Source organism: Saccopteryx bilineata, chromosome 4, assembly GCF_036850765.1.
Source record: "Saccopteryx bilineata isolate mSacBil1 chromosome 4, mSacBil1_pri_phased_curated, whole genome shotgun sequence".
Taxonomy (NCBI): Eukaryota; Metazoa; Chordata; class Mammalia; order Chiroptera; family Emballonuridae; genus Saccopteryx; species Saccopteryx bilineata.
Window position 1 is genome coordinate 8,892,965 of NC_089493.1, and position 24,864 is coordinate 8,917,828.

General features: G+C 39.3%; 1 protein-coding gene across 1 annotated transcript in view; it reads left to right on the plus strand.

Annotated features, from left to right (window-relative positions):
- Positions 1-24,864, plus strand: part of ATG2B (autophagy related 2B) — a 68,400-nt gene that overhangs the window by 9,552 nt on the left and 33,984 nt on the right. Inside the window, exons 3-19 of the mRNA XM_066277789.1 lie at positions 449-601; positions 1,033-1,135; positions 2,641-2,803; positions 3,535-3,714; positions 7,409-7,505; positions 8,217-8,402; positions 9,376-9,530; positions 9,627-9,732; positions 10,402-10,663; positions 12,120-12,270; positions 13,015-13,107; positions 13,216-13,404; positions 15,439-15,712; positions 16,747-16,849; positions 18,095-18,290; positions 18,564-18,706; positions 24,432-24,589. Coding sequence (XP_066133886.1) covers positions 449-601; positions 1,033-1,135; positions 2,641-2,803; positions 3,535-3,714; positions 7,409-7,505; positions 8,217-8,402; positions 9,376-9,530; positions 9,627-9,732; positions 10,402-10,663; positions 12,120-12,270; positions 13,015-13,107; positions 13,216-13,404; positions 15,439-15,712; positions 16,747-16,849; positions 18,095-18,290; positions 18,564-18,706; positions 24,432-24,589 — 2,712 coding nt within the window. The remainder of the gene's footprint in view (positions 1-448; positions 602-1,032; positions 1,136-2,640; positions 2,804-3,534; positions 3,715-7,408; positions 7,506-8,216; positions 8,403-9,375; positions 9,531-9,626; positions 9,733-10,401; positions 10,664-12,119; positions 12,271-13,014; positions 13,108-13,215; positions 13,405-15,438; positions 15,713-16,746; positions 16,850-18,094; positions 18,291-18,563; positions 18,707-24,431; positions 24,590-24,864) is intronic.

A 24,864-nucleotide genomic window follows, 5' to 3' on the forward strand; every position in this document is an offset into this window, starting at 1 on the left:
AACATACTCCATTTATTTGTTCTCTGTGGCTGCTTTTGTACTGGACTGGAAGAGTTGAGTAGTCTTGATAGAGACTGAGTGTCGTCTGTATACAGAGAGTTTGTCAACCTCTGCTCTACAGTATTTTGAACAGCCCATGCGTGTGTAAGATACCCATTAAGTATGTGTTGAATGAATACATGAATTAAGATTTGGAAGATATACATATATCATGTAGTGAGTCCAGAGAGTGTCTCTGGACTTTCTGATCTTCCCCTTCTCAGTCATTATAAGACAATGTTTAAATCTCGAGGGTAATTTCTAGAATATTGTATCCTGGATAACACCATGATGCTAAGTATCTCAGAGAGAATTAAAAATTTATCTATCTGAAATAGTATGTTATTTTAAGAAATGGCTTTGTGGTAACTATGAGAAATTACTTAGACTTAATCTGTATTTTCTGCAGCAACTGGTTCTGAGCCTATGTATTGGTCAAGTTTCATGACCAGCAGTATGCAGTTGGCAAAAGAATGTCTTAGCCAGAAACTAACAGATGAACAAGGGGAAGGATCCCAGCCTTTTGAAGGACTTGAGAAGTTTGCTGAAACCATTGAAACAGGTTTGGCATGATTATTTAAAACATATTGAGATTTTATTTAGTACCTTTATTGAGTAAGCTTTGTTTAAGGAAAAACCATTGGAGTGATTTTTAAATGAACCTGTTCTCACTTTAGAACATTAGAATTAAAGCCATTTAAATATTGAATTCAATTTAATTTCATGTTCTTTTGTACCCTGGTTTCTCCTTGGTATATTATGCTCAGAATTGGGATTGAGTTCAACAGAAAATGTTAGTCAATTGCCCTAAATATCTATTGAGATATAACAAGGGCTAGGTGCTCAGTGAAGCAAAATATTTAATACAGAACTCAAGATTTGGGGATTTTTAAAGAACGGAGTTCAATTTTATTTTGTAAGTGTATATTAAACTAATTTAGTATTCTTTGAAGTTTTTATTTCTGTCTCTTATGTTGATGATTACATGTTTAGTACTAAGAAGAGTGAAAGTCACTTTTATAGACACTGTCTTGAGAATTGAACATGTGCCAGAAAATTCCAAAACTGGAACCGCACTTGAAATCCGAATAGAAAGGTAAGACTCCTTATAGCTGAACAAAATGACCCTGTTCTATTCTTTCATGAATAATAGTAATCTCATTCTTACCTCAGACTTCCGAATGCTTTTGGAGATGAGAGGTAACAATATTAAATTAACATGTTGCCTAATTTCATAGTGAAGTGCTGCTCTCCAACTTATGTTCTAGCCCATTACTGGAAACTTAAAGTACCAGTTGAGGTTATAATTATATATAATGCTATGCTGAATTAAAAGCAAGTAATTCTCTTTCAGTTACTATCAAATCAAAACAATGACTATTCGCGTGCTGGTAAATGTAAGGCACCCTGGTTGGAGAGGTTTAGTCTTTTCACGGAAGCAGCGTCCTGTTCAGGTGTGTCTCATTAACATAAGCTGCGTTCTTCCTGCTTTGGTGAGAAAGGCTAAACTGCTGTTTCCTCTAAGGATATTGTAAGGGTAACATGGGCAGTTGTGATTTACGTGAAAAGATAGGGACACATCACTTTAGGTTTTCTGTGTGTGCCCACTGGCGCTTCTGTAATTAGCTCTCAATCAGGGGTTGGCTAAAGTGCGCGCTCCTTGGCGTGGGTTAGAGCCGGTGACTATTCACCGGTGTCTCCATTGCCATGTGCGTTGTCCGCAGGAACAAGCGCAATGAAGTGTGCACACTGCACCAAAGACACCTCAGTGTGCATCTGTGGGGGCCTTGGCCGCTTTTTACACAGATAGGGTATGGTTTCTGTTTTCTCACAGAACATACCTATCAGTGTCAATTTTAACAGATCTTTGAAATTAGGTTGCATTACCTTAAATGGTATGTTAAGAGATATCTAAAATCTTGTGCATTTAGAGCTAATTTCTTTATTTTGTTTAAACTGAAGATTAGTCGAGAATGTGTAGCAGCCTGACCAGTGGTGGTGTACTGGATAGAGTTGACCTGGGAGGGACAGTGAGGTCCCAGGTTTGAAGTCCTGAGGTCTCTGGCTTGAGCATGGGATCATTGATGTGACCCCATGGTCGCTGTCTTGAGCTCAGAGGTTGCTGGCTTGGCTGGACCACCCCCACCCCTGCCCTCCAACAAGTTGATGCTTTTTATATCTCTCCCTTCTTGTCTCTCCCTCAAAAAACAAACAAACAAAATATATATATAGCATAGTCATAAGAATCCAAGAAATACCATTTATGTCAGGCTTTGACTTGGAGCCAAATGCGGTCTCACTATTACCCAGAGAGGTTTGTGAGAGGTGCAAGAGTTATTTTCATGAAGCTAACTTTAGGAAGTTACTGATTTCCCCCCAAATTTAAGGCCTCATAAAGTCATCCTTCTTACGGGTAAGGTCTCCTCATGAAACATTTATTTGTATTAAAGCATGGTATGCTGACCCATACTATAGGCATATTCTAAGGTGCTGACACTTGAAAAATTCCTTTAACTTGAAATGCCATGTGCACTTCATATCGATGCGAGTCGGTTTCCCTTGGAGTTTTACGCAAACACCCTCTTTGTTGTTGACATCCAGAACTGTATACTGCGATGAAGCTGCTGACGAGAACTCAGGAATAAATGTACACCAGCCCACAGCCTTTGCTCACAAGTTACTTCAGCTCTCTGGAGTGTCTCTCTTCTGGGATGAGTTTTCTGCATCAGCAAAATCTTCCCCAGTGTGTTCAACTGCACCAGTGGTAAGAAAAACAAAGCAGAAAAACCAAAGCCAGATCACAGCTTTTTAAAAGGTTTAAATGAGAGCTATTAAATTTTGCTAGGATATAGAATGTGTTGATGTTTCCATCTACTCTGGAATTCACAAATATTGAGTAAGGGGATGTATTTCAGGGATTTTAAAACATTCATATTTATAGTTAATGCCTTTTTTTTTTTGGCTGGGTGTTAATTTTATAGAGAAACATTACCTACTGTGTCTTGGGGAGAAATGGTCCTTAGAGAATAAACACGGGAAATCAAGCAGTGTTCACATTTACCTTACATAGTGATTGTATTGCTGAAAATGTATCTTACAGATTATGAAAGGGTTATAATTAAGGAGATCTTGATTAATTCCTTCTAAGAGTAGAGAATCCTTTTATTTATCAAAATCAGTTATTCTATAATTTGTCTTTTATATTATTTCACAAATCAGATTTTCTTAATTACAGAATGTCTGTTAAGGTTTCTTATTACTATAATTTGAACAGATGCTGTACATTTTTTCATAAATTCCTTTTCCATTATTTGTCTTCATTACCAAGGTACTGTGCTAACATACACTGTTTCATACTAGCTGTAAGAAAGCCAGTTTACCTGATGTAATATAATCCACTTTTACATATCAAATATTTTATTCTTTTTAAGTTGATATTTGTATTTTGCATTTTGATTTATTTACAGTAATACATACTTTATTGTGTTGGTATAGGAAACTGAGCCAAAGCTGTCACCTAGCTGGAATCCTAAAATTGTCTATGAGCCACACCCACAGCTAACTAGAAATTTACCAGAGGTAGCGCCCTCTGACCCAGTGCAAGTTGGAGGACTAATTGGTAGGTTGGAGTTGAGTCTCACGCTGAAGCAGAATGAAGTACTTCCTGGAGCTAAGGTTAGTGTTTATTTTCTATAGTAAACAAATGAAATGAAACTACAAGTGTTCATTATAATCTATGCAGTGACCCCCTGATGGTTATTGTGTGTTATCTTGGAACGAGAGGACCCAATGTCCTGGGTCAGCATTTTTGCTGTCAGCTGGTGCTTGTGAGATTAGGTCACAGAATGCCTTTGTCCTTCGGCTGTAGACCAGGCTTCAGAGTTGCCTCCTATACTCACTTTCCCCAACTCTCTCAACTCAGAAACATTCACTAGTTCAAGAACTAGGAAAGTACGGTTAGAGAATACCTTTCTAGTATCACAAAATAATGTTTAAAGGAGAGATTTGGAAAGCAAGTTGACTGGAGATGTTTAGTTATATATAAAAATAAGCCTTATGTGTATTTTTAACTGAATGACCACTTTTATAGTTGTATACCATTTATGAAAAGAAAATGACTTTTCATGATGTCGCAGTTTTTTGAAGACTGTAGAGACAACTGTACTAGTTTCTTAGGGAGCAGTATCGAACAGTCTATTGGAGAATCAGGCAATGTACATTTATTCAGTCAAACATGTATTTGTCATGTATTATTTTCAGACTTTAGAAATGAATTTCCTATATAATCACTATAATATAGTTTCAGTTGAGAAGATATTGGGACTTAGTCATTTGTGTGCTCCTGAGTGGGCCGGGCTCTGGACGTTTGCGTGTCTGCTGCATGTCAGGCCCTGGCAAACTCTTGGGATAGATGCAGAGATGCGTGAATTGAGTCTTTGCCTTTTAATAGAAGATACAGTGTGGGGTTAGAAATTGCCGTGGGGCTGTGGAAGAGAGAGCGCTAAGTATGTGTGAGTGCCCACAGGAAGGCCTTCGGAGGCTCAAGGCCCCCAGAGGCTGTCCTTGGATTGGTGCATCTGATGTGTGTTGGAGGAGGAAGGTGGTGATGAGAATGACAGCATTCCTATTACTGATTGTCCCCTTGCCACTTGGTTTATTGCTCTGTCCTACCTCAGATGGTGTGAAATCCTTTCGTCAGGTCTTAAGCCTCTTTATTAAATAACAGGAGGGGAGAGGGGAAGTGGGGGAGTTGAAGGAGGGGAGAGGGGGGATAGATGGTGAGGGAAGGTGACTCGACTAGGGGTAGTGAGCACACGATGCAGCATACAGATGATTTATGGTAGAATTGTGTACTTGAAACCCATATCATTTTATTTACCAATGTCACCCCAAGAAATTCAATAAAAAAATTAAGAAAAAAAATAACAGAGGAGTGTTAATGCAGCAGAAAGCCATCGGTATGTGCTAACACTGCAGGGAAGCCCCTGCCTGGTACCATCCTTGGGAAGTGAACACACCCGTGGCCCTGGGAGTGCGTTTGCTCTTTCTCCAAGAGGGAGGACCGTGGCAATACCCTTTATGGTTCTGTTTTGATTAATTACAGGTAGTACTCAGCACTGGTGTATTTGATATTTGTGCTAACCCAAACTTTTGCACATTATGTATTGATTAGTATAAATGCCTTTTAGATGTTTCTTCTGGATATTTGTATTAGGTGACAAATGCACATTGGAAACTGTTGTGTGGTGGCACCATCTGCCAGTCAGTGTTTAATATCTGGAGATATTACTGTCCTTGTCCCCATGTAGGTTTCTGTGTAATGACTTGAGTGTTTGAGTACATTTTGTTTTTCTTTAATGAAAATGAGTACTTAATGAAAAAATAAAAGTTCTAGGTACTAGCATTGAGAAACACAGATCTCATAAACTTAATATAGTATAGATGAAGAGGGCATTAATTAGGGTGCCCAAAGTGGTACATTTAGTCTCTTTCTGATGTTCATTAGCCTTAAGTCTTCAAACTGTGTGTCCGTAATCTTGTGAAAGGTTTCATGTTTTTCTTTAGTTCTCTGGGGCTAGTATCCACCTGAAATAGTGCTGTGAGTCTTAGGTGTTTCACATACTAAGTTTTAGGATGTTTTCAGGAATGTGTTACATATGAAAACAGGGACTGCCTGGATTGAATTTACAGACATTCTGTTTCAGTTACCACTGAGTTCGAAATTGATTTTAGTGTTACATTCTAGTTGTAATATGCTTTTAATACTGAGAAATTAAAAAATAATGCTTAAATTTGGCATAATCAGACAGATATTTCCCCTCATTGTCCCAGCCCTAACTCCTTGCTGTTTTATGGCCTGTGATGTCAGCAGCCAGTAAGGAGCCCCGTAAAACAAGTCTCCTCTTGACATAAGAAACATCAAAACCTGTATAAAATTATTATAAGAGTTTGAGACCAAACTGACGACAGTTGCCAGGAAGAAATGTCTCCGCTCCTTCCGAGAATGACAGTTTTGTTGTTTCTTTTATGCATTTGGAATTGAGGAAAGTAAGGAGGATGACAGGAAGGTGGGAGAAAGCCAGGTGGGGATTGGATTGCGGGATAGTCTGCAGGACTGTGTGCTTTCAGCACCCGAGGTACGTGGCTGGGGCATGACTGCTCAGCCTGACCTGTCTAGTCGGGAATTTATGATCAGTTCCCCCTGTGAGGTTCCTTGCTGTAGAACCTCTTTTTCATCCACACCTCTGTGGACAGAATGGAGAGCCGTGCCGTGGGAGGGATGGGGACTTTCCACCTGGGTCAGCACAGGTTAACATCCCGGCTCTGCATCTCTTAGACGGCCTTGCGCTAGTCGCTTTATCTTTGTGAACCTGGTTCCTCCTCTGTAAAGCAGCAACAGTAGGAGAATTAGAGGAAACACAGTAGAAGCACCTAGTGTAGTGCCCTAATACTCAAAAAAGGAAATGATGGTGATGATGATTATTGGAGAGTTCTTGGTTGGATCATGGAAATCACTTAATCATTAAGTAATTTATTTTTATTGCCAGAATCAGAATGATTTCTTTTTCGTTTGAGATGCCATTTTCCAAATATAAATGTTTTATTAACTGAATCATTTTAAAATTGCAATAGGAGTCACTGTTAGCATTAGAACCGAAAAGAGGTGAATGAAAAGTTTTTAGACTATGATGTACAGAACAGAGTAATTGTTTTTTTCAGAATATACTACACAGAAATCAGGATGGGAGTGGGATGGGGCTTTTATTGCTAGAGGGAAAAATGGACAAAGAGCCAGTAGGGAGATTGGAAGTCCACATGAGCGTCCCTCTTCCATTGGCATTTTGCTGTGGCTCAGTCCTGTGCCCAGCTGAGAGTCGTCCTTGTGGAACGCAATAGGCCTGTGGAAAGGCACCCCATTGGTTGAGAAAGTCCCTATGTCTCTGTAGAGAATGTTATCCATGGGCAAACTTACAACAGCCAACTTTATTTGCTGTTGGTTTGAATCATGTTTTAAGGATTATGACTTGAGTCTTTTGAAATCATGATGGAATGAATATTCTACTACTGCTATCTTAATATTCTTTCTTGGAGACTGTTTTAAGGCCTCCTCAAGTACATACCTTAAATACTCAGAAAACTCGGACAAAAAGTATGGCATCGGACTTGCCAATATGGACTTTCTCGGGAGAATTTTTCCTCTTAGAACAAGTTTCATAATCTAAGTCTGATTATTTAGATTGTTTGAATTAGTAGAGAGAATCTTAGGGAAAGGAATCCAAGACTAAATAATCAGTACTTAGCTCAGTGTGTTAAGTATAGTGAGATTTGTGGTGATGAGTGCTCATCCTGAATGTCTCTCTCTTTGAAGTTGGATATTGACGGACAGATGGACTCTATTCATCTGTTCCTGTCTCCAAGGCAGGTGCACTTGCTTCTGGACATGTTAGCAGCCATCGCAGGACCAGGCAAGTATTACTCTGTTACTATGTTTCATTTTTCAAAACTTTATGTTTAAAATTTATAACATGCATATAGGTCATTTTCTTATAGAAGAATGTGTAAAATTAAAGATGTATTGTAAATAAAAATCCTAAACAGTTACATTTGATTGGATCTTTTAAATTGTGTTACCATGGCACAAATTAGCATTCAGATTATTTATGTCACCTTTTTAACTTTTTCAAAATTGTCTTGACTGACTTTCTTGGTTGGGGATAGTACTTCATACAACTGAGAAAGTATAATTTTTTTAACACAATAAGTAGCACACATTTTTAATGACTCATCCATCAAAGATAAGATTTTTGTGATTTCTAGCTGTATGCTTAGTTACTGCGTAGCTTGCTGTGAACACTGAACAGTGGTGGTTTTGTGCTGACAGGGTTGTTAAGGCTGCTGTCAGTTAGCAGTAAGGAACAGCAGGTCCCTCCTATAGGCAGGGTTCAGTGTCTCAGTTGGTCTAACCACACAGCCTCGCAGAGACAGCGCAGCACTGGCACACCTGCTACCGTGTCCCTTTCGGACTGCATTTTCTTTTATAAATCATGATTTATTCTTAGGGAAGTCAGTTTACTAGAAATGTTGCCATTGCTATTAGATAAGTAGGTTTTGGGAGATAAATGATTAAGTACTGCCAGATTTAATTACTGTTTTGCTTTCCTTTTGTGTACCTGTAGAAAACTCTAGCAAAATAGGTTTAGCTAATAAAGATAGAAAAAATCGACCCATGCAGCAGGAGGAAGAATATCGCATTCAGATGGAATTAAACCGGTATTATCTGAGAAAAGATTCCCTCTCTGTGGGAGTATCTTCAGAGCAAAGCTTTTATGAGACAGAAACGGCCCGTACACCTTCTAGCCGTGGTAAGCAACTTGGATCATTGACACCAGAATAGTGTGTGATCATCAGAGAGCAAACTTAAGTTCATTTTTGCCGCTGTGAAGTGGGGTCAGTAATGAAAGAACAAGAGATCCATAGTGTAAGGAGGTTTAAGTGTCTGAGTTTGAATTTCTATCCACAGCATTACCTTGATATTCTGTATTGATCTTTTTTTGGTGGTAGTGTTTATATAAATCATGATTTATTTTAAGAAAATTCAATTTACAAAAATGTAGATTTACACAAGAGATAAATGGGGTAATTATTTTGTCAAATTCTTATGTACTTGTAAAATGATTCATAGATTCCTTTAAGTAGGAACCTTTTCTATTAATCTATCAATTACATGTAAATATAATCTTTATCTAGTTTATATTGTATTTAGAAGTGTTTCAGAATGTATGAGTACTAATATCCTAAATAGTAAGAATAAATTTTTTAAGCATGAAATGTTGAACTAAATAGAAAATTAGAGTCAACTTAAGAAATTTTGGCCATAACAAACCTTATTTTGATGAGGGTAAAACAGTCTTCAGAAAGAAAGAAGTGAATTGTAGAATTCAAAATAATATGTGCAGCTCTTTTTTTATTTAATTTCATTTTTTTTAAAGAAATAGCTATACGATATGAAATGAGAGGTTGCAAGATATATATAAAATCTGGATTTTAACTTCTAAATTGTAATATGACACTTAAAAATATACCAGGTAATACTGTGTATCATATGTTTAAAAAAAAGTTCACCAGATAGTGTAACCTTTTGTCAACCTTTGTTCAGTTGAGATTTTACTGTGCCATTTATATCTTAAATCCAAAGAAATTATGCCATTGGAAGTAACAGAAAATTTAGGGTACAACTAGATCTCAGATAATTTGAAGGAAGAATATTAATGTATATTTACTTAAACATAGATTTGTGGAATTATAATTCAATTGACAAAGTTTAATTCTCTCTAGAAGAAGAAGTTTTCTTCTCCATGGCTGATATGGACATGTCCCATAGTCTCTCTTCACTTCCACCCCTTGGGGACCCCCCAAATATGGACCTTGAGTTATCATTAACTAGTACATATACAAATACCCCAGCAGGATCTCCATTAAGTGCTACAGTGGTAAAGTATTACTTAATTTTTGTTCTATTCTTGAAAACTTGCTTCTAAAATTCATTACTTTATTCATCCACTTAAAAAAACTTATTTTATTTATAGCTTCAGCCAACATGGGGAGATTTCCTTGATCATCATAAAGAACAGCCAGTAAGAGGATCAACATTGCCGTCCAACCTAATTCACCCGTCATCTTTGCAGAAGACTTGTAAGTGAAAATAAGGCATTTATTGATGGTTTTCACTGGAATTTAAAATTTTTTTAAAAAAGATGCCATTCTCCTGTTTCTTTCATTTCATTCTTTTTTGGTCTGGAACATTTAACAAAATTTAGGAAGAAAGTGAAGCATTGTTGAACAATTCACTGTGAAGTACTTTAGTCTAGTTGTCCATTCACTGTGTTCTTCGGGTATTTTTAGTAGAAAGTACACGATAAGTTTCATGTTATTATCACAGTTTAAGAGTCTCAGTCAACCATCTGATTTTTGTTGCACTGTTTATACTTTTCCTTGAAAGAATACCAGGGTTTCTTCCCTGAAAAATTTAATTGAGAGAGACACAAGGTTTAGAGGAGAATTTGGTTCACAGCTTGGGTTAACCTCTGACTTTTCCAATACTGTTTTATTAGTGCAGAGCTTTGTTCCTACGTTTCCTATGGTAGCACATTCTTTTGTACTTAAAGTACCAAGGATCCTGGATATAAAATGCAGGAAGTTAATAGTTTATTTTATTTTACGTGTTCAATATCATTCAAACTGTTGTGTGATCACCTGTTTTTGAAGACGAATACATGAGTAAATGTTCTATAATTTTGATGTGTAATGGGTTGTTTTTAAGTGTTAAATTTTATGTATATCATTTTAACGTATGTATTTCAGCTCTCCCAGCTAGGTCCGTTTCAGTGGATGAATCCAGGCCTGAGCTTATTTTTAGACTAGCTGTGGGAACTCTTTCAGTCTCTGTGCTTCACATTGATCCATTATCTCCACCGGAAACGTCATTGAATCTTAATCCTTTGACACCTATGGCGATAGCATTTTTTTCTTGTATAGAAAAGATTGATCCAGCGAGATTTTCAACAGACGATTTTAAGTCTTTCCGAACAGTATTTGCAGAAGCCTGTTCACATGATCACCTTAGGTAAACTCTCTCCTATTTATTAATGATCCTTGAAAAGCAACCAATAGTGGACTTTTGTTTTTATCTGTCTACCTAACTCCAGTTTGTTCTTATCATTCGTATTTTATTTGTAAATGAGTGGAATGAGTGAGGTGTTCTTCCAGGGCTGCCAAGATGTTTACCATAGAATCAGTCATTCAGGTTCCTTGGCATGTGAAACGTTCAGCTGTGAGCTCTCGATAATCTGAAGTTTGGAGATGATCTTTTCTTTAGCTCCCTGCGCTGCTCTTGTCAAACTTCCTTGACCACATTTGTCATATCATTGACACCATTTCAGCCATAAACATAGGTGTTACTGCTTCTGGCTTAGCAGAGATGGGTGTGGTGGTGAGAGCAGAATGAGCTTCATAGAAGTAACTTGGAAATGACCTGTATGCCAGGGACTGTGAGGATGTGACTCCAAGGCTGATCAAGCTTGGATGCTACATTTTTACCATCTGCTTAAAAAAATCAAAGCTCTCCAGATGGCCAATGATCCCTTCATGGGTTGAGTTCTAATAGATGAGATAATTAAATTTATAAGTATAATATCGTTAAATGTGCACATGCTATTTATTTTAACATGAAAGTGACCTGTAAAATGTTATTTTATACAGTGATTTATACAATATATTAATATTTTCAGAAAATACTTTGGGCTTTTATTAATGAAATATTAATATGCAAATTAGTTTTTATACCTAGCAAAAGAAATTCTGCAGGTTACAACCATAGTATTTATTTATAATTAAACTGCAAAGGCCTGACCTGTGGTGGCGCAGTGGGATAAAGCGTTGACCTGGAACACTGAGGTCGCCGGTTCGAAACCTTGGGCTTGCCTGGTCAAGGCACATATGGGAGTTGATGCTTCCTGCTCCTCCCCCTTCTCTCTCTCTCTCTGTCTCTCTCTCTCCTCTCTCTCTAAAAAATCAATAAATAAATTATTTAAAAACAAAAAAACTGCAAAAACATTTTTTCTTCCCATTTTTGACAAGGTTTCAAGTATCTTTCAGTAGGAAATAGAGCAAAAGCAATAAAAACTTGAGGAATACCTTCATTTGAGCTATACTAGAATTCTAAAAAATATTGCATGATGCTTTTAGATAATTTTAAGAAATTATTACGTATGTATATTTTATGGATTTTAAAGATTTTTCTTCACGGCAATGTAAATTGTAAAATGTGAAAGAAGGAAGGGAAGTGTTGGGAAATAAATATATCCTGAGTAATTTCCTATCAACAGAACTGGTTTCTTTATCTTACGTGAGGGAAGTCTGAAGTAATCTTTCTGGTTAATATCCTTAGGAATATTAGTTACAACTTGAACTTGTCAGAATAGGTAGGTAATTGTTATACTTTATTAACACGTGTACTATTTCACTTACTGTTCAATCTAGTAGTAATTGGATACTATTAAACTCTGCATTTCTTATGATAGGTTTATAGGTACTGGCATCAAAGTATCGTATGAACAAAGACAGAGGTCAGCGTCTAGATATTTTAGTACTGATATGTCCATCGGGCAAATGGAACTTTTGGAGTGCCTGTTTCCGACTGATTTTCATTCTGTATCTCCTCACCACACAGAGGTAAGTGCTATTACTTTTCCTTTGTCATTATTCTTTAAAACTGTCCTGCTTTTTAAGAATTGTATGATCAGTAATGATTTTTGAAAAAAGGGGGTAGGAAATCATGTAGGAAGACTTGAGTGTGTGTACGTGCATGCATTTGTGTTTTGTTGAAACAGAATTTTAAGTATGGCATTCAGGGCTATAAGAGCCTGTTAAAACTTTTAATTTAGAGTTGACTTGTTTTAGAGTGGTAGACAGATTATGGGCAAATGACTTCATTTCACTCATTTTCTAAGTGCTCCTAATTTCAGAAGAATTCTGATAATCTCCAGATAACTGCTGTGTGCTCCTAAGCACTGTTTAATCACTGTTGAAGACAAGTGAAATGTCTTGTGTGCATTTATTAGTCATCTGTTCTTGTTTCTACCCTAATAGTGTAGTAATAGTCCTAGAGAAACTTTTCAAAGCTGTCAGAGTGACATTTGTTGCTTTTACTTGCCCTTAGATATTATTTTATCTCACAGCACTTTCTTGGGCATTAATCTACTTGACTCCTCCCCTTCACTGTAGATGAGACACTGAGTATCACAGAGGTTAAGTTGTCTAAGATTCACATTGGCAGTAAGTGACAGTGAACCTTAAAGCAGGCTGTTCTGACTCCAAAAAATTCTTCCCAACATTACGTTAGCACCCCTGTTAATTCATATGATTAATTATAGCTTAATATTTTACATTTAATTCATCTTTGTCTTTTTTTTTAAGCTTTTAATGTTCCATTCCAAAGAACAAACCGATTCCCACTCCCCTGTGTGTCTTCAGCTTCATTATAAACATTTAGAGAATAAAGGACCCCAGGTGAGATGTTTTTCTGTGATGAACACCTGTAAATTTTCACTTGAAAGGTTTTCACTTAGTTCGATAGTATTGTTAGTGATCATACTAATGCTTATTTTTTTTTTAAAGGGTAATCAAGCAAGACTTAGTTCTGTTCCTCAGAAGGCGGAATTACAAATTAAATTAAATCCAGTATTTTGTGAGCTGGATATCAGTATTGTGGACAGGTTAAATTCCTTGCTTCAACCACAGAAACTTACTACGGTAGAGATGATGGCATCTCACATGTATACTTCCTATAATAAGCATATTAGTCTGGTAAGCAAAAATTGCAAATACTAATCAGAATTTTTGTTAGCTAATAGGCTTATGTGCATTATTTCTGACCTTAAGTATTCTTAATAGAGTAAATAGCATGTATTATTAAAATAGCATTGGTAATAATGAAAAAATGGGGCAACTTTTATATCTCAATACTAGATAGCGAAATAAGTTTTAACATACTGGGTGAAATTCTTTGCCTCCATTTTAAATGATGTTATGCAGATGGTGCAGTAACATGAAGAAGGCTTGTAAAGAATGAACTCCCATTACCAGTGTGTGTATAAAATTGATGTATAGAAAAAAAGTGCATAGAAGTAAACCAGTTTGGTAGCATTGATTATGTTCGAGAAATAGAATTAGTTTTTCTTCTGTGTGTGTGTGTTATCTGATTTTTACAAACTATGATTATATTTGCATCATATTATATTGAACATCACATATATCACTTTTACTTAAATCTGGTACCTGGTGTCTTTTCTAGGCAAATCAAGTCAAATTTGCAAGAAGTCTGTTAGGAATTTGGGGCTGTAGCACCAGGGACAGAGATAATTTTGGTTGAAAAGAAAAGGGAAAGGATATTTTAATATTTTTTTTACTTTATTTGCTTTTTTCTCAATTCGTGATGGTATTTACATTAAATCATCATTCTTTATTTTTTGTCACCAATTGCTTGTTATTTTAAGTTCTGCTAGGCTAATAATGTCTGTATTTGCTGTCAGCTATAGTGTATCATAGTGATGGTTTAATCTCGGATTATTTTTGCTGAAGTAACAATGTTGGAAAGTCAAAATAGGGGAGAGAAAGAATAGATTTATTAAAAATTCCAGTCTAGCATAAAAGGGAACTTTTTAATCTGGGAGGTTAGAGACTGATTTGTGTTGGTGTACCCTGGACCAAAGCTTTGTCAGTGTGTTTTAGAGAAAGAATACAATTAGGCTCTTCCCTGCAGGGCATTTTCTTTGAACTTTTTATTATAACCTGGCTTTGAGTAAATGGTTTCTAAGAGCCATTTGATAGTATCATACCCTTAGGTTGGATGGGAACTTTATTATAACCTGGCTTTGAGTAAATGGTTTCTAAGAGCCATTTGATAGTATCATACCCTTAGGTTGGATGGGAACTTGAGTGAATCAGTTATTTAAAATCAATGATGTGTAAAGTTCTAGATTTAGTGCTAGAAATACAAAGATGAGTTAGGGATGGGCCTTTGTAATTGGCATAATTCACCTGATTTTATGTTTACATTGAGTCTTTTTGTTTGTTTGTTTGTTTGTTTGTTTTTACTGAGACAGAGAAAGAGTGAGAGAGAGGGATAGACAGGGACAGACAGACAGGAACGGAGAGATGAGAAGCATCAATCATTAGTTTTTCGTTGCGCATTGTAACACCTTAATTGTTCATTGATTGCCTTCTCATATGTGCCTTGACCGCGGGCCTTCAGCAGACCGAGTAACCCCTTGCTCGAGTTAGCGAGCTTGGGCTCAAGCTGGTGAGCTTTTGCTCAAACCAGATGAGCCCTCACTGAAGCTGGCGACCTCAGGGTCCTGAACCTGGGTCTTCCGCATCCCAGTCCGATGCTCCATCCACTGCGCCACCACCTGGTCAGGCTACATTGAGTCTTTAAAGTAGCATATTTGTAGATAAATCCTTCAAATTGAATACTGGGTATGATAATGATTTTTAATATTGAGTTTATTGTTAAGCTAATTTATGTTATTCTTACTTAGTCTGTGGTAAAATATATATGCATCTGTGGTGCTTTTGTCTTCATTTTGGTTCAGCTTTTATTTTTACTTATTTTATATGAGAGTTTACCTTTTGCCCATAGTTCTGGCTTTTGTCATTAGCTGTTGCATTATAAAATTTCATTACGCTAAACTAATATGGGAGTGGTTATTTTGAATTATATTTTAATGTATTATACTGAATGAAGAAATAGTGATTATACATAATATTAATGTCAGTTATGTTTATTGACTTAATTTAACATTTGGCTTATATTTTGTTTTGTGATGTTTTGTGTTTTAGCATAAGGCTTTCACAGAAGTGTTTCTGGATGACTCCCATAGTCCTGCGAATTGTCGGATATCAGTACAAGTTGCCACTCCAGCATTAAACCTTTCTGTTCGCTTCCCGATACCCGATCTTCGGTCAGATCAAGAGAGAGGACCCTGGTTTAAGAAGTCACTTCAGAAGGAGATCCTTCATTTAGAATTCACAGATCTAGAATTTAAGACTGAATTCATAGGAGGATCAACCCCAGAACAAATTAAATTGGAACTTACCTTTAGAGAACTAGCTGGTAAGATTGAGTGGGCCTGTAAGGGACCCAGACTACACACAGACAGCTGCTACTGAGACTTGGGGCACTGCAGAGCACATAACAGCCGCAAAACACAGTGCAGTTAAAGAATGTTACGTTAGGAAACTAGTCACATCTTTTTTCCAGTACTGTGCACAAATGTGTGACGTAAGTCCGTTTTTGAAAAGAAATGACTCAGCATGATGATTTAGTCACTTGGTTGCCCTAGTTCTTTCCTCTGGGGCACGTGGGGCTGTTGCCCCCAGTTGTACCGCCAGCTGTGCGTCCCCTTACCTGCGGGCTGCTCGCCACCAGGATTTGAGGGCCACTTTGGGTTAGCTCTCGTGCTGAGCACTTCACACACGTTACCTTGTTTCCTTTCATCACAGTTCTGTAGGTTTATTATCGCCAGTCGTTTTTGTTGTTTGCAAGCTGCAGTTTCCCTTCCCTTCTCTCTGAGTTTTCACCTTCTTAGAGATATTTAGATCGACTTTTGCCGATTATGACTCCATGAAAGGGCCGTTAGGGGTATCTGGTCTTTCCTTATCTGCACTGGTAAGAAACTCATTATTCTGGGGGAAAGTCATTCTTTATTAAGTGGAGCGGAGAGACACATATAGGGTATTGTCAACAGAGGTGACTCTTGCAGTGCTTGATACAGAGGTAACTCTTACAGTGCTTGATACAACTCAAATGCATTCAAGATGCAGTTCTTATCTCTGTGCTCCTAGATGAACTGCGTACACTTCTGTGAAGAATAATCATTAAGTGGCACTCAGGAACTGGTCCCTGCCTTGTTTACTGTGTTATGACCATACCCCTGCACATTAAACATTGCACAGAGCAGAAAACAGCATCTTGAGTTTATTTGCTGCCCTGCACAAACACAAGAAACAGGAACAAATGAGTCCAGGCCATAGAACTTAGTGTTGCATTGTGTTCCTGATTTAGAGGATCTTTGCTTCCTAAGGAGGAAGGTACCTTGTCGCCCGTGAGGAGAAATGCAGTTTGATTAATCGGTTTTGTTTTGTTAGGGTCGTTCCAGGAAGATAAAGGAGAGCCGTCTGTGAAGTTTTTCCATGTGTCCAGTGCAGTAGATGGAGACACAGCATCATCCGATGACTTTGATTGGCCACGGTAAGTAAGCAGATGGATGGGAGGCATATATATATTTAATGAGATTTTCTTTTTAAACAAGTAAATTACTATAGTCTTCATAACCATCACTTTGGCTATTAAATCTAAGCTAAAAATACCAGCCATGAGGAAGGAGCCAAGGGGAAGATGGAAGAGTGGAATAAAATACGTATTTTGAGCACTGCTCTGTGATAGGTGCCTATAGGTATTGTGAGAGATGGAAGCCTGAGTGTGTCCTCTGGTCTCAAGTTGCCTGATTAAGTGGAGGGATCAAAGAATCATGGAGCATTTTAAAAACAGTTCAAGGCTGCAGTGGAAGAGATATCACAGGGCACCATTTGGTTACTTGTCAAGTGAATTTTATAGTCAGTGATGCTTTGGGACAGGGTTTTTCAAATCTGGGGAGCTTTTACAAAATACTGGTTCTTGGTACCGCATCCCGGGGTTCTCAGAGCCTCGGCATCGGGATAGTCTCAGAGTCACACCGGGGGCCCAGGGCGCAGGTGGACTTAAAGGGCCACCGCTTCCGGCAGCTGTGGTCACCGTTAGGTGAAGTTAGTCCAGTGGCAGGCTTGGGTCATATCTAAAAGAACTTTGTTTACTTGGAATAGCGAGCCATTATTATATTGAAAACGCAGTGTTGGAAGGCTGTTTAGAAGTGATCTTTTCTGTGCCATGCTCCTGCCTGCCTTCTTTACACCCGCCACCTACGAGGCAGACCTGTCAGGCTCAGGACCGCAGAGCAGGGCGTGCCCGGAGGCCGCAGGACCTGGAGCCTCGCTTTCACCATAAGAGAGGGCTCTACTTCAGTGATGGAATTTGGAAGCACAGTTTACATTAGGATATCTGTAAATTAGGAGACAGTTGTGATCACTTATGACTAGAAGCAACTGGGGTCACTTACTCAGTAAAAAAGAAAAAGCCATTCTAGATGTAAACTTGCTGAAAGGTAGTTTCTAAACATTACACTTAAAAATAATGTTTGTACCTTCAAAAGATGAGATTTTCAGTTAGCAAAGAGTAAAATGTTATGCCTTTTTTTTATTGGTTTGTTTCTTCAATTCCATACTTTCATGTTCACAACACGCTCAGAAGCGGGCTAGCTGAGACGTAATCGGACTTGGTAGAGAAGCTGAACCTCACCCCTGATGATTCAATCAGTGGTTTTTGTATTAAGTTGTGTAAAAGTTCAAGTTTTGCAGTATATGTATAGATCTTGATTCTTCAAATTGTCTTTGCTGTCAGAATTGTCCTGAAAGTGAACCCGCCAGCCATGCACTCCATCTTGGAGCGAATAGCAGCCGAGGAGGAAGAGGAGAGTGACGGCCACTACCAGGAGGAGGAGGACGGGGGAGCTCACTCCCTGAAGGACGTGTGCGACCTGAGAAGACCGGCCCCCTCGCCCTTTTCCTCTCGTATAGTCATGTTTGAGAACGAGCAGGTGAAGGAGAAGCGTGAGCAAGCCGCGAAGGAGTTGTCCTCCTTCATGTAGCAATGGATTTAAAGCTTTTCCTTTAACAAAAACACTTGTATACTGTTGTATTAGGTTTTTAACTCCAGGAGTGAATAATAGCTATTTTTTTCTTGGTTAATGTTAAAAGTTGCATGCATGTTTATTTGCTGACACACCAAATCCTATATCTAGAGTGAGAAGATGCAGATAAGCATAAAATGGTTATTTGATGCGTTTTTGCACTGGACTGTTATGTTTTAGATGGTGATGCCTGGAGACCCTGTAGAAATGACAGAATTTCAGGATAAAGCAATCAGCAATTCTCACTATGTGCTGGAACTAACGTTGCCTAATATTCATATAGCGCTGCCCGACAAAAGCTTTTATGAGAGGCTTTATAACAGGTGAGTTTAAACACATTTTGTTGAGTGTTTGGGATAGACTTTTTGGCCTCCCTGTCCCCCTCTCTCCTGTCCCCCTGTCCCCTGTCCCCCTCTCTCCTGTCCCCCTGTCCCCTGTCCCCCTCTCTCCTGTCCCCCTGTCCCCTGTCCCCCCTCTCCTATCCCCGTTTCCCTCTGTCCCCCGTCTTCCTTTCTTTGCTTGCTTCATGTTATCTCCCTCCTCAGAGTACTCTGTGTGGCGATGATTATAGAACCGTTACTGTTGTGGCTCTTGTCACAGCAGAGCTTCCTGACCAGTGTGCCCGCTTGCTGCGTCACTTGTTACCCTCCTGTTGGTCAGTCGCTTTCCGCCCCCTTGCCGTAGGTCCTGAGCAGATGTGTCTTCTGTGTGCGCAGTGACGTGAGAGGAGCTGGCCGGCGGGTGCTGGGGGAGCCAGGGTCCTGGAGTCTGTACGAGGGGCTTCCTGTCTCAGAGTTCAGGAAAGGGGCTACTAGAAGGCTAAACTCTTAACTTACAGATGTGTGTATACAATTTTAAATTCATTAAAGCCCCTTAAACATGTATACCAAGAAAATATGTTTGTTTGTTTTTTTTTTTTTTTGCTTTTTTTTTTTTTTTTTTTGCATTTTTCTGAAGCTGGAAACAGGGAGAGACAGACAGACTCCCGCATGCGCCCGACCGGGATCCACCCGGCATGCCCACCAGGGGCGACGCTCTGTCCACCAGGGGGCGATGCTCTGCCCATCCTGGGCGTCGCCATGTTGCAACCAGAGCCACTCTAGCGCCTGGGGCAGAGGCCACAGAGCCATCCCCAGCGCCCGGGCCATCTTTGCTCCAATGGAGCCTTGGCTGCGGGAGGGGAAGAGAGAGACAGAGAGGAAGGCGCGGCGGAGGGGTGGAGAAGCAAATGGGCGCTTCTCCTATGTGCCCTGGCCGGGAATCGAACCCGGGTCCTCCGCACGCTAGGCCGACGCTCTACCGCTGAGCCAACCGGCCAGGGCCAAGAAAATATGTTTAGATAAGTGGCAGCCGAGAGCTGAAAGAGCACAGACTGGGGAGACCTGGCCGTGTGCCCAGCCTCCGTGAGCCCCGCATCCCGGTCTGTGAACGGGATTCTGCACCAACCTCCCGTTGCGGGGGCAGGGTCAAGTGACGCAGCGCTCGCGGTGCGGAGAGCAGCACCTGGCACGGACAGAGCAAGCACTTGGCCGTTTCCGTGTTCTCCTCCCTCCCACCAAGGCCCCTCTCCTGTGGCCCACCTGAGAGCTGTCCCCGTGGGCTGCTGGGCGCAGAGGCCCGCCCTCCGTGCTGTCCACACCAGCGGCCCAGTGCGGACGAGCTAGTCTAACCTGTTCCTCTTCAGAAACTTCACACGGTGGTTGCCGTAGACTGACTTGATATCAGATGTCATTGGCCCGTTTTTCCCGAAGTGTTAATAGTAAACTTTGGGTCTTCTCACTGACTTCCAGTGACTAGGACTGTTGGTGTTAGAATCAGAAAAAAAAAATTCCAGAAAATTCTATTTACTTCAGTTGATTTGAAAATGAACTTCACAGAACAGACCATTGACTGTAGGAAGAAAATGTTAGAGCTTCTGTTTAACTTAAAAGAACTTTAAAAACTTCTATTTTATATTTATTTTGTAGTACGTAATTTATAAATAGTTGCGTATAACTTATAAATTCACATTAGAGAGCTTTCATGATTTTTTGAACTGTTAGGGTGAATGTAGGATCTAGAGTTTGGGAACCGCTGATCTCAAGCCTCGTCCCTTGCTGGGTGCTTGGGGCATGTCTGCTAGACTCTAGCACCTAGAAATGCGCAAGGCTGAGGCTGAGCCAATGACGTGACTAGTTCGGGGCTGGCCCTGACGGCAGGAGGGCTTCGTCCATGTTTTTTCTTTCTGTGTTGACTGATTGTTGGTCAAATGGGGATGTTAGAACAGTGATACACACCTTAAACATGCAGTTGATAAATATATATTTACCACTTCTTTCTAAAATGTAAGACAAGGCCCATTTCTCAGTATGAGCCACTGGTTGGAATTTACATAATGTCTGCTCAGAAGTCTTTGTCTGTAATTGTCAGTTTCAGGTTTTTTAAAGTGTAGTAAAAAATAGTTTCAAAGCTGTCTGAATGCAGAGCCCTTCTAGATCATGAAGGTTTTTCCTTCTGAGTCTGTATACTTAGAAGTCATCAGTTAGCTCAACATTTAATTAAACTATACTGACAATAATCGATATAGCTGGGATGAGCAGATTCGAGGCCAAGCACCATTGACCCATGGTGCATGTGAAAAACAGAGTTCAACTTGGGGTGGTGGGTTTCTTAGCTCTGCTGGGGAGCAGTTGCACCAACAGCCAGCACTTAGCATCCGTCAGAATGGCAGGCAGGGAACTTGCGAGCGCCTGTTCATCATGGTGGTGGTTGTTCAATGGGGGCTGCTTATGACGTTTCTGTTCTGTCTCCCTCTGCCTGCTCGATCTCTCAGGCCCTGGAACCCTGTGAATACTGAAGAGCTCTTTCACTTTGTGGGTCATGTAAGGCACATGTCTTCAGTTTCTCAGGGTGTGACGTCCTTGCCCCTTATGTGGCTTTGTATATATTTATAAATTTAAAATTGATATTATTAAAAAAAATTTAAACATTCTTAAACTTACAGAAAAGTTGCAAGTACAGCAAAACCTTTTTCCCTGAACCACTTGAGAGTAAGTTGCTGACCTGATACCGTTCCAGCTTCAAGCCCTTGAGTGTGTGTTTCTCACCTGCGAGGACATCTGCAGTTCACCAGTCAAAACAAGGACGTCACTATAATACATTACTGCTGTCTGGTCCTCAGGTCCCAGTCAGGTTTTGCTGATGTCTCCATAATGTCCTTAGAGAGGTATACTTTTTAAAAATCATCTCTCTGAGTTGCAACAGGAGTTCTAACCAACTCCACCTTTCCTTCATCCATTTAAAATACTGGTTTATTCCATTAGTGCCTTGGTCAACTAGCTCTTTTTAAAAAGACAGTCTCAGGTAACAGAATAGTTTCTGTGTAAAGTCCTTTGAAATAGAATATATAAAAAAGAATTCTAACTTGTTTTATTACATATTTATTGAGCTTCTGTTATGTTTCAGACTCATAGCCACAGAATCACAGTGATGTGTCCTTAATCTTGTTTGTTTTCTTTCTTTTTTTTTTTTTTTTTTTACAGAGACAGAGAGAAAGTCAGAGAGTGGGATAGACAGGGACAGACAGACAGGAATGGAGTGATGAGAAGCATCAATCATCAGTTTTTTGTTGCGTTTTGCGACACTATAGTTGTTCATTGATTGCTTTCTCATATGTGCCTTGACCGTGGGCCTTCAGCAGACCAAGTAACCCCTTGCTGGAGCCAGGAACCTTGGGTCCAAGCTGGTGAGCCTTGCTCAAATCAGATGAGCCCGTGCTCAAGCTGGCGACCTCAGGGTCTTGAACCTGGGTCCTCTGCATCCCAGTCTGACACTCTATCCACTGTGCCACCGCCTGGTCAGGCTGTTTTCTTTCTTGATATTAAAAACATCACCCTCTGTTTTATAGTAGTAATGAAATCGTGACTGTGCTTAGACCAAAATGTAAAAAAGGGGAACAGTAAAATCATATGACACTTTATTTATATACTATGAACTCCAGGTTTTATTTTAAATAATAGCTTCTCTTTAATCTATGAAGATAAAAGAGTGGTTATAGGGAATAAGGTAAAGGAAGAGCATTTCCTGAGAAATTTTATTTTGTACCTTCATTATTTATTTATAAAGGAGTTCAGACTAAGATCTAGATTTAAACTCTTTTGTTTTAATAAATACACCCAAGAAGCAGTGAGCCAAATAGTACCACACAGCTCTGGGGCACAGCTGTGAGCGTGTCTGTGCTGATTCATAATTGTGTCTGATATCCCTGGTGTCTTTCACACCAAATGCTCCAAAACGGGTCCTTTCGGGTGGGGGTTACGCTCTGCGTGAGTCACGGTGCTTTTCCTGGGTTATACTTTCTAGGGCTTCCGCGCACAGGGATTGGCCGGGACGTTCCTAGACAAGTGGCTTGTCTCAGGCGGGGCCAGGGCTGCCTCATGGCTTGGCACCTTGCTTGATATTCACACTGGGCTTTACGATGAGTTCTTGCTTTTGGCAGGCCCTCCGTGTGAGTCATGCACTGGTCCCTGCATCGCCGGGCCTTCACAGCCTGCTCTGCGAGCCACTGTGCTGGGCTCGTAGAGGTGAGAGGCCTTTTCTCTGAGGGGCTGCAGCCTAGGAAACAGGGAAACAGGAGCTGGCTGGCTGCTGTGGTTGAATTTGCATGTGTGGAGGAGACGCTATGGGTGCAGATCTAACAGAAGGCCTTAGAGGATGCTGTATTGTCTTCATTTTCATGAAACAGACGGGTGATGAGGGGAGGGTAAGGATGGAAGAACGTCTGAGTAATAACAAATATTTCCTTAATATTTATATTAAATATTTCCTTAAAATATTTAATATAAATATTTATAAAAAATTTAAAGAAAAAAGAAATGAGTTAGGGAAAGAGGTTAAATAAAGCTAAATCCTATCTACAATAATAGAAAATCAATGGATAATGTTTAGAATTGATGTCTCAAGAGACAGCTATAAGGCATATTATTTAGCTATCTGGTATAAATAGCTTACAGTTGGAAGTGCTGTTCTTGGAAAACAGATCAGGTTGAAGTGAGAGTAAGAAGAAGAGACTTCTGTTTTTTTTATAAGTTTTTTTTTTAATTATAATTTTATTTTTTTAATGGGGCGACATCAATAAATCAGGTTACATATATTCAAAGATCAACAAGTCCAGGTTATCTTGTCTTTCAATTATTTTTTTTTATAAGTCTTGTAGCAGTAATTGACATCTTTAATTATGTATTTATCCCATGAATACAAATAAAACACAATTTTTAAAAGAAAAAAAGAAAAGGCAGGATCTGGTCATAGTCTAGCTTGACATCTGTCACCCTGTTGGTCGCCAGTATTGACTTGTGTACTAGCTTGTTGTCGAGATTTCCTTTCTTAATTCCCTGTTCTGTGTGCATTCTTCATCCCATGCGATGGTCCCGGCGACTCCGTGCTTTCTGTTGAAGAGGGTTAAGGCAGGTACCCTCAGAGGGTGTGAGTGACGGAAAAGGGCATTGGGAGCCGGCTGGGGGCTGGGGGCTGGGCTCCGGGCGCAGTGGTTCCACTCATTAGCTGTGACCTTGGGTAGGTCACTTAACCTGAATGAGGCAGGTTCTTCAAGTGTAAGTGAGTGCGGATTCCACCTTGGCTGCCCCACAGGGTTGGTGTGGGGTCAGGTGAGACCGTGCATCATCTGTTATAGTTCACGGAGTGCTCTAATGTATGCGAACAGTCTTCCTTTTGTTCTTATGTTGTTTTTCTAAACAAACTTTTTAATTAACTTCCTTCTTTAAAATGCGTTTAGATGTATGCCATTTGATGTATGTAACACAGGTCAAACTAAGCAGGTATCTAATTGTACAAATTCTTTTCTCTCTACCCTGCATTATAACCATATCAGTTACTTCTCCGTTATATGAAAATAATTGATATTAAGAAAAAAAAACCGTTTTAGGATCTAATTTCTGTTTCACCATTTAGAAAAATTATTATTCGTGAGATTTCTTTAAGTGATATTCTTTAGTTTGCCTTCAGTTGAACAAGGAATTATGGACTGATTTTTCAACTTCGTCTTCATAGGATCTTTAATGACTTGCTGCTGTGGGAACCAACAGCTCCTTCACCAGTTGAGACGTTTGAGAATATTTCATACGGGATCGGGCTTTCAGTCGCCAGTCAGCTGATCAGCACCTTCAACAAAGATAGCTGTAGTCCATTTAAATCTGCAGTTCACTATGGTAATATGTTCTAAATGGGCGCTGATGCCACGCCTGGTTTTTCAGTGGAGTAGTAACCTTTTTAATTAATGGATTTAAAAATGTTTCTTGGATGATGTTTTTCATTTATATCTTATGTCTTTTAGTAATTTATATTTCTCCATTTCTGTCTGTATGTTGAGAATATGGTTATTAATTAAATGTTATCTTTATAGTGATAGTATATACATTGTCTGAAGTTCAGTAGTATATTGGAAAACATAGCAAGTATATTTTTATTATCATACCAAATTCTT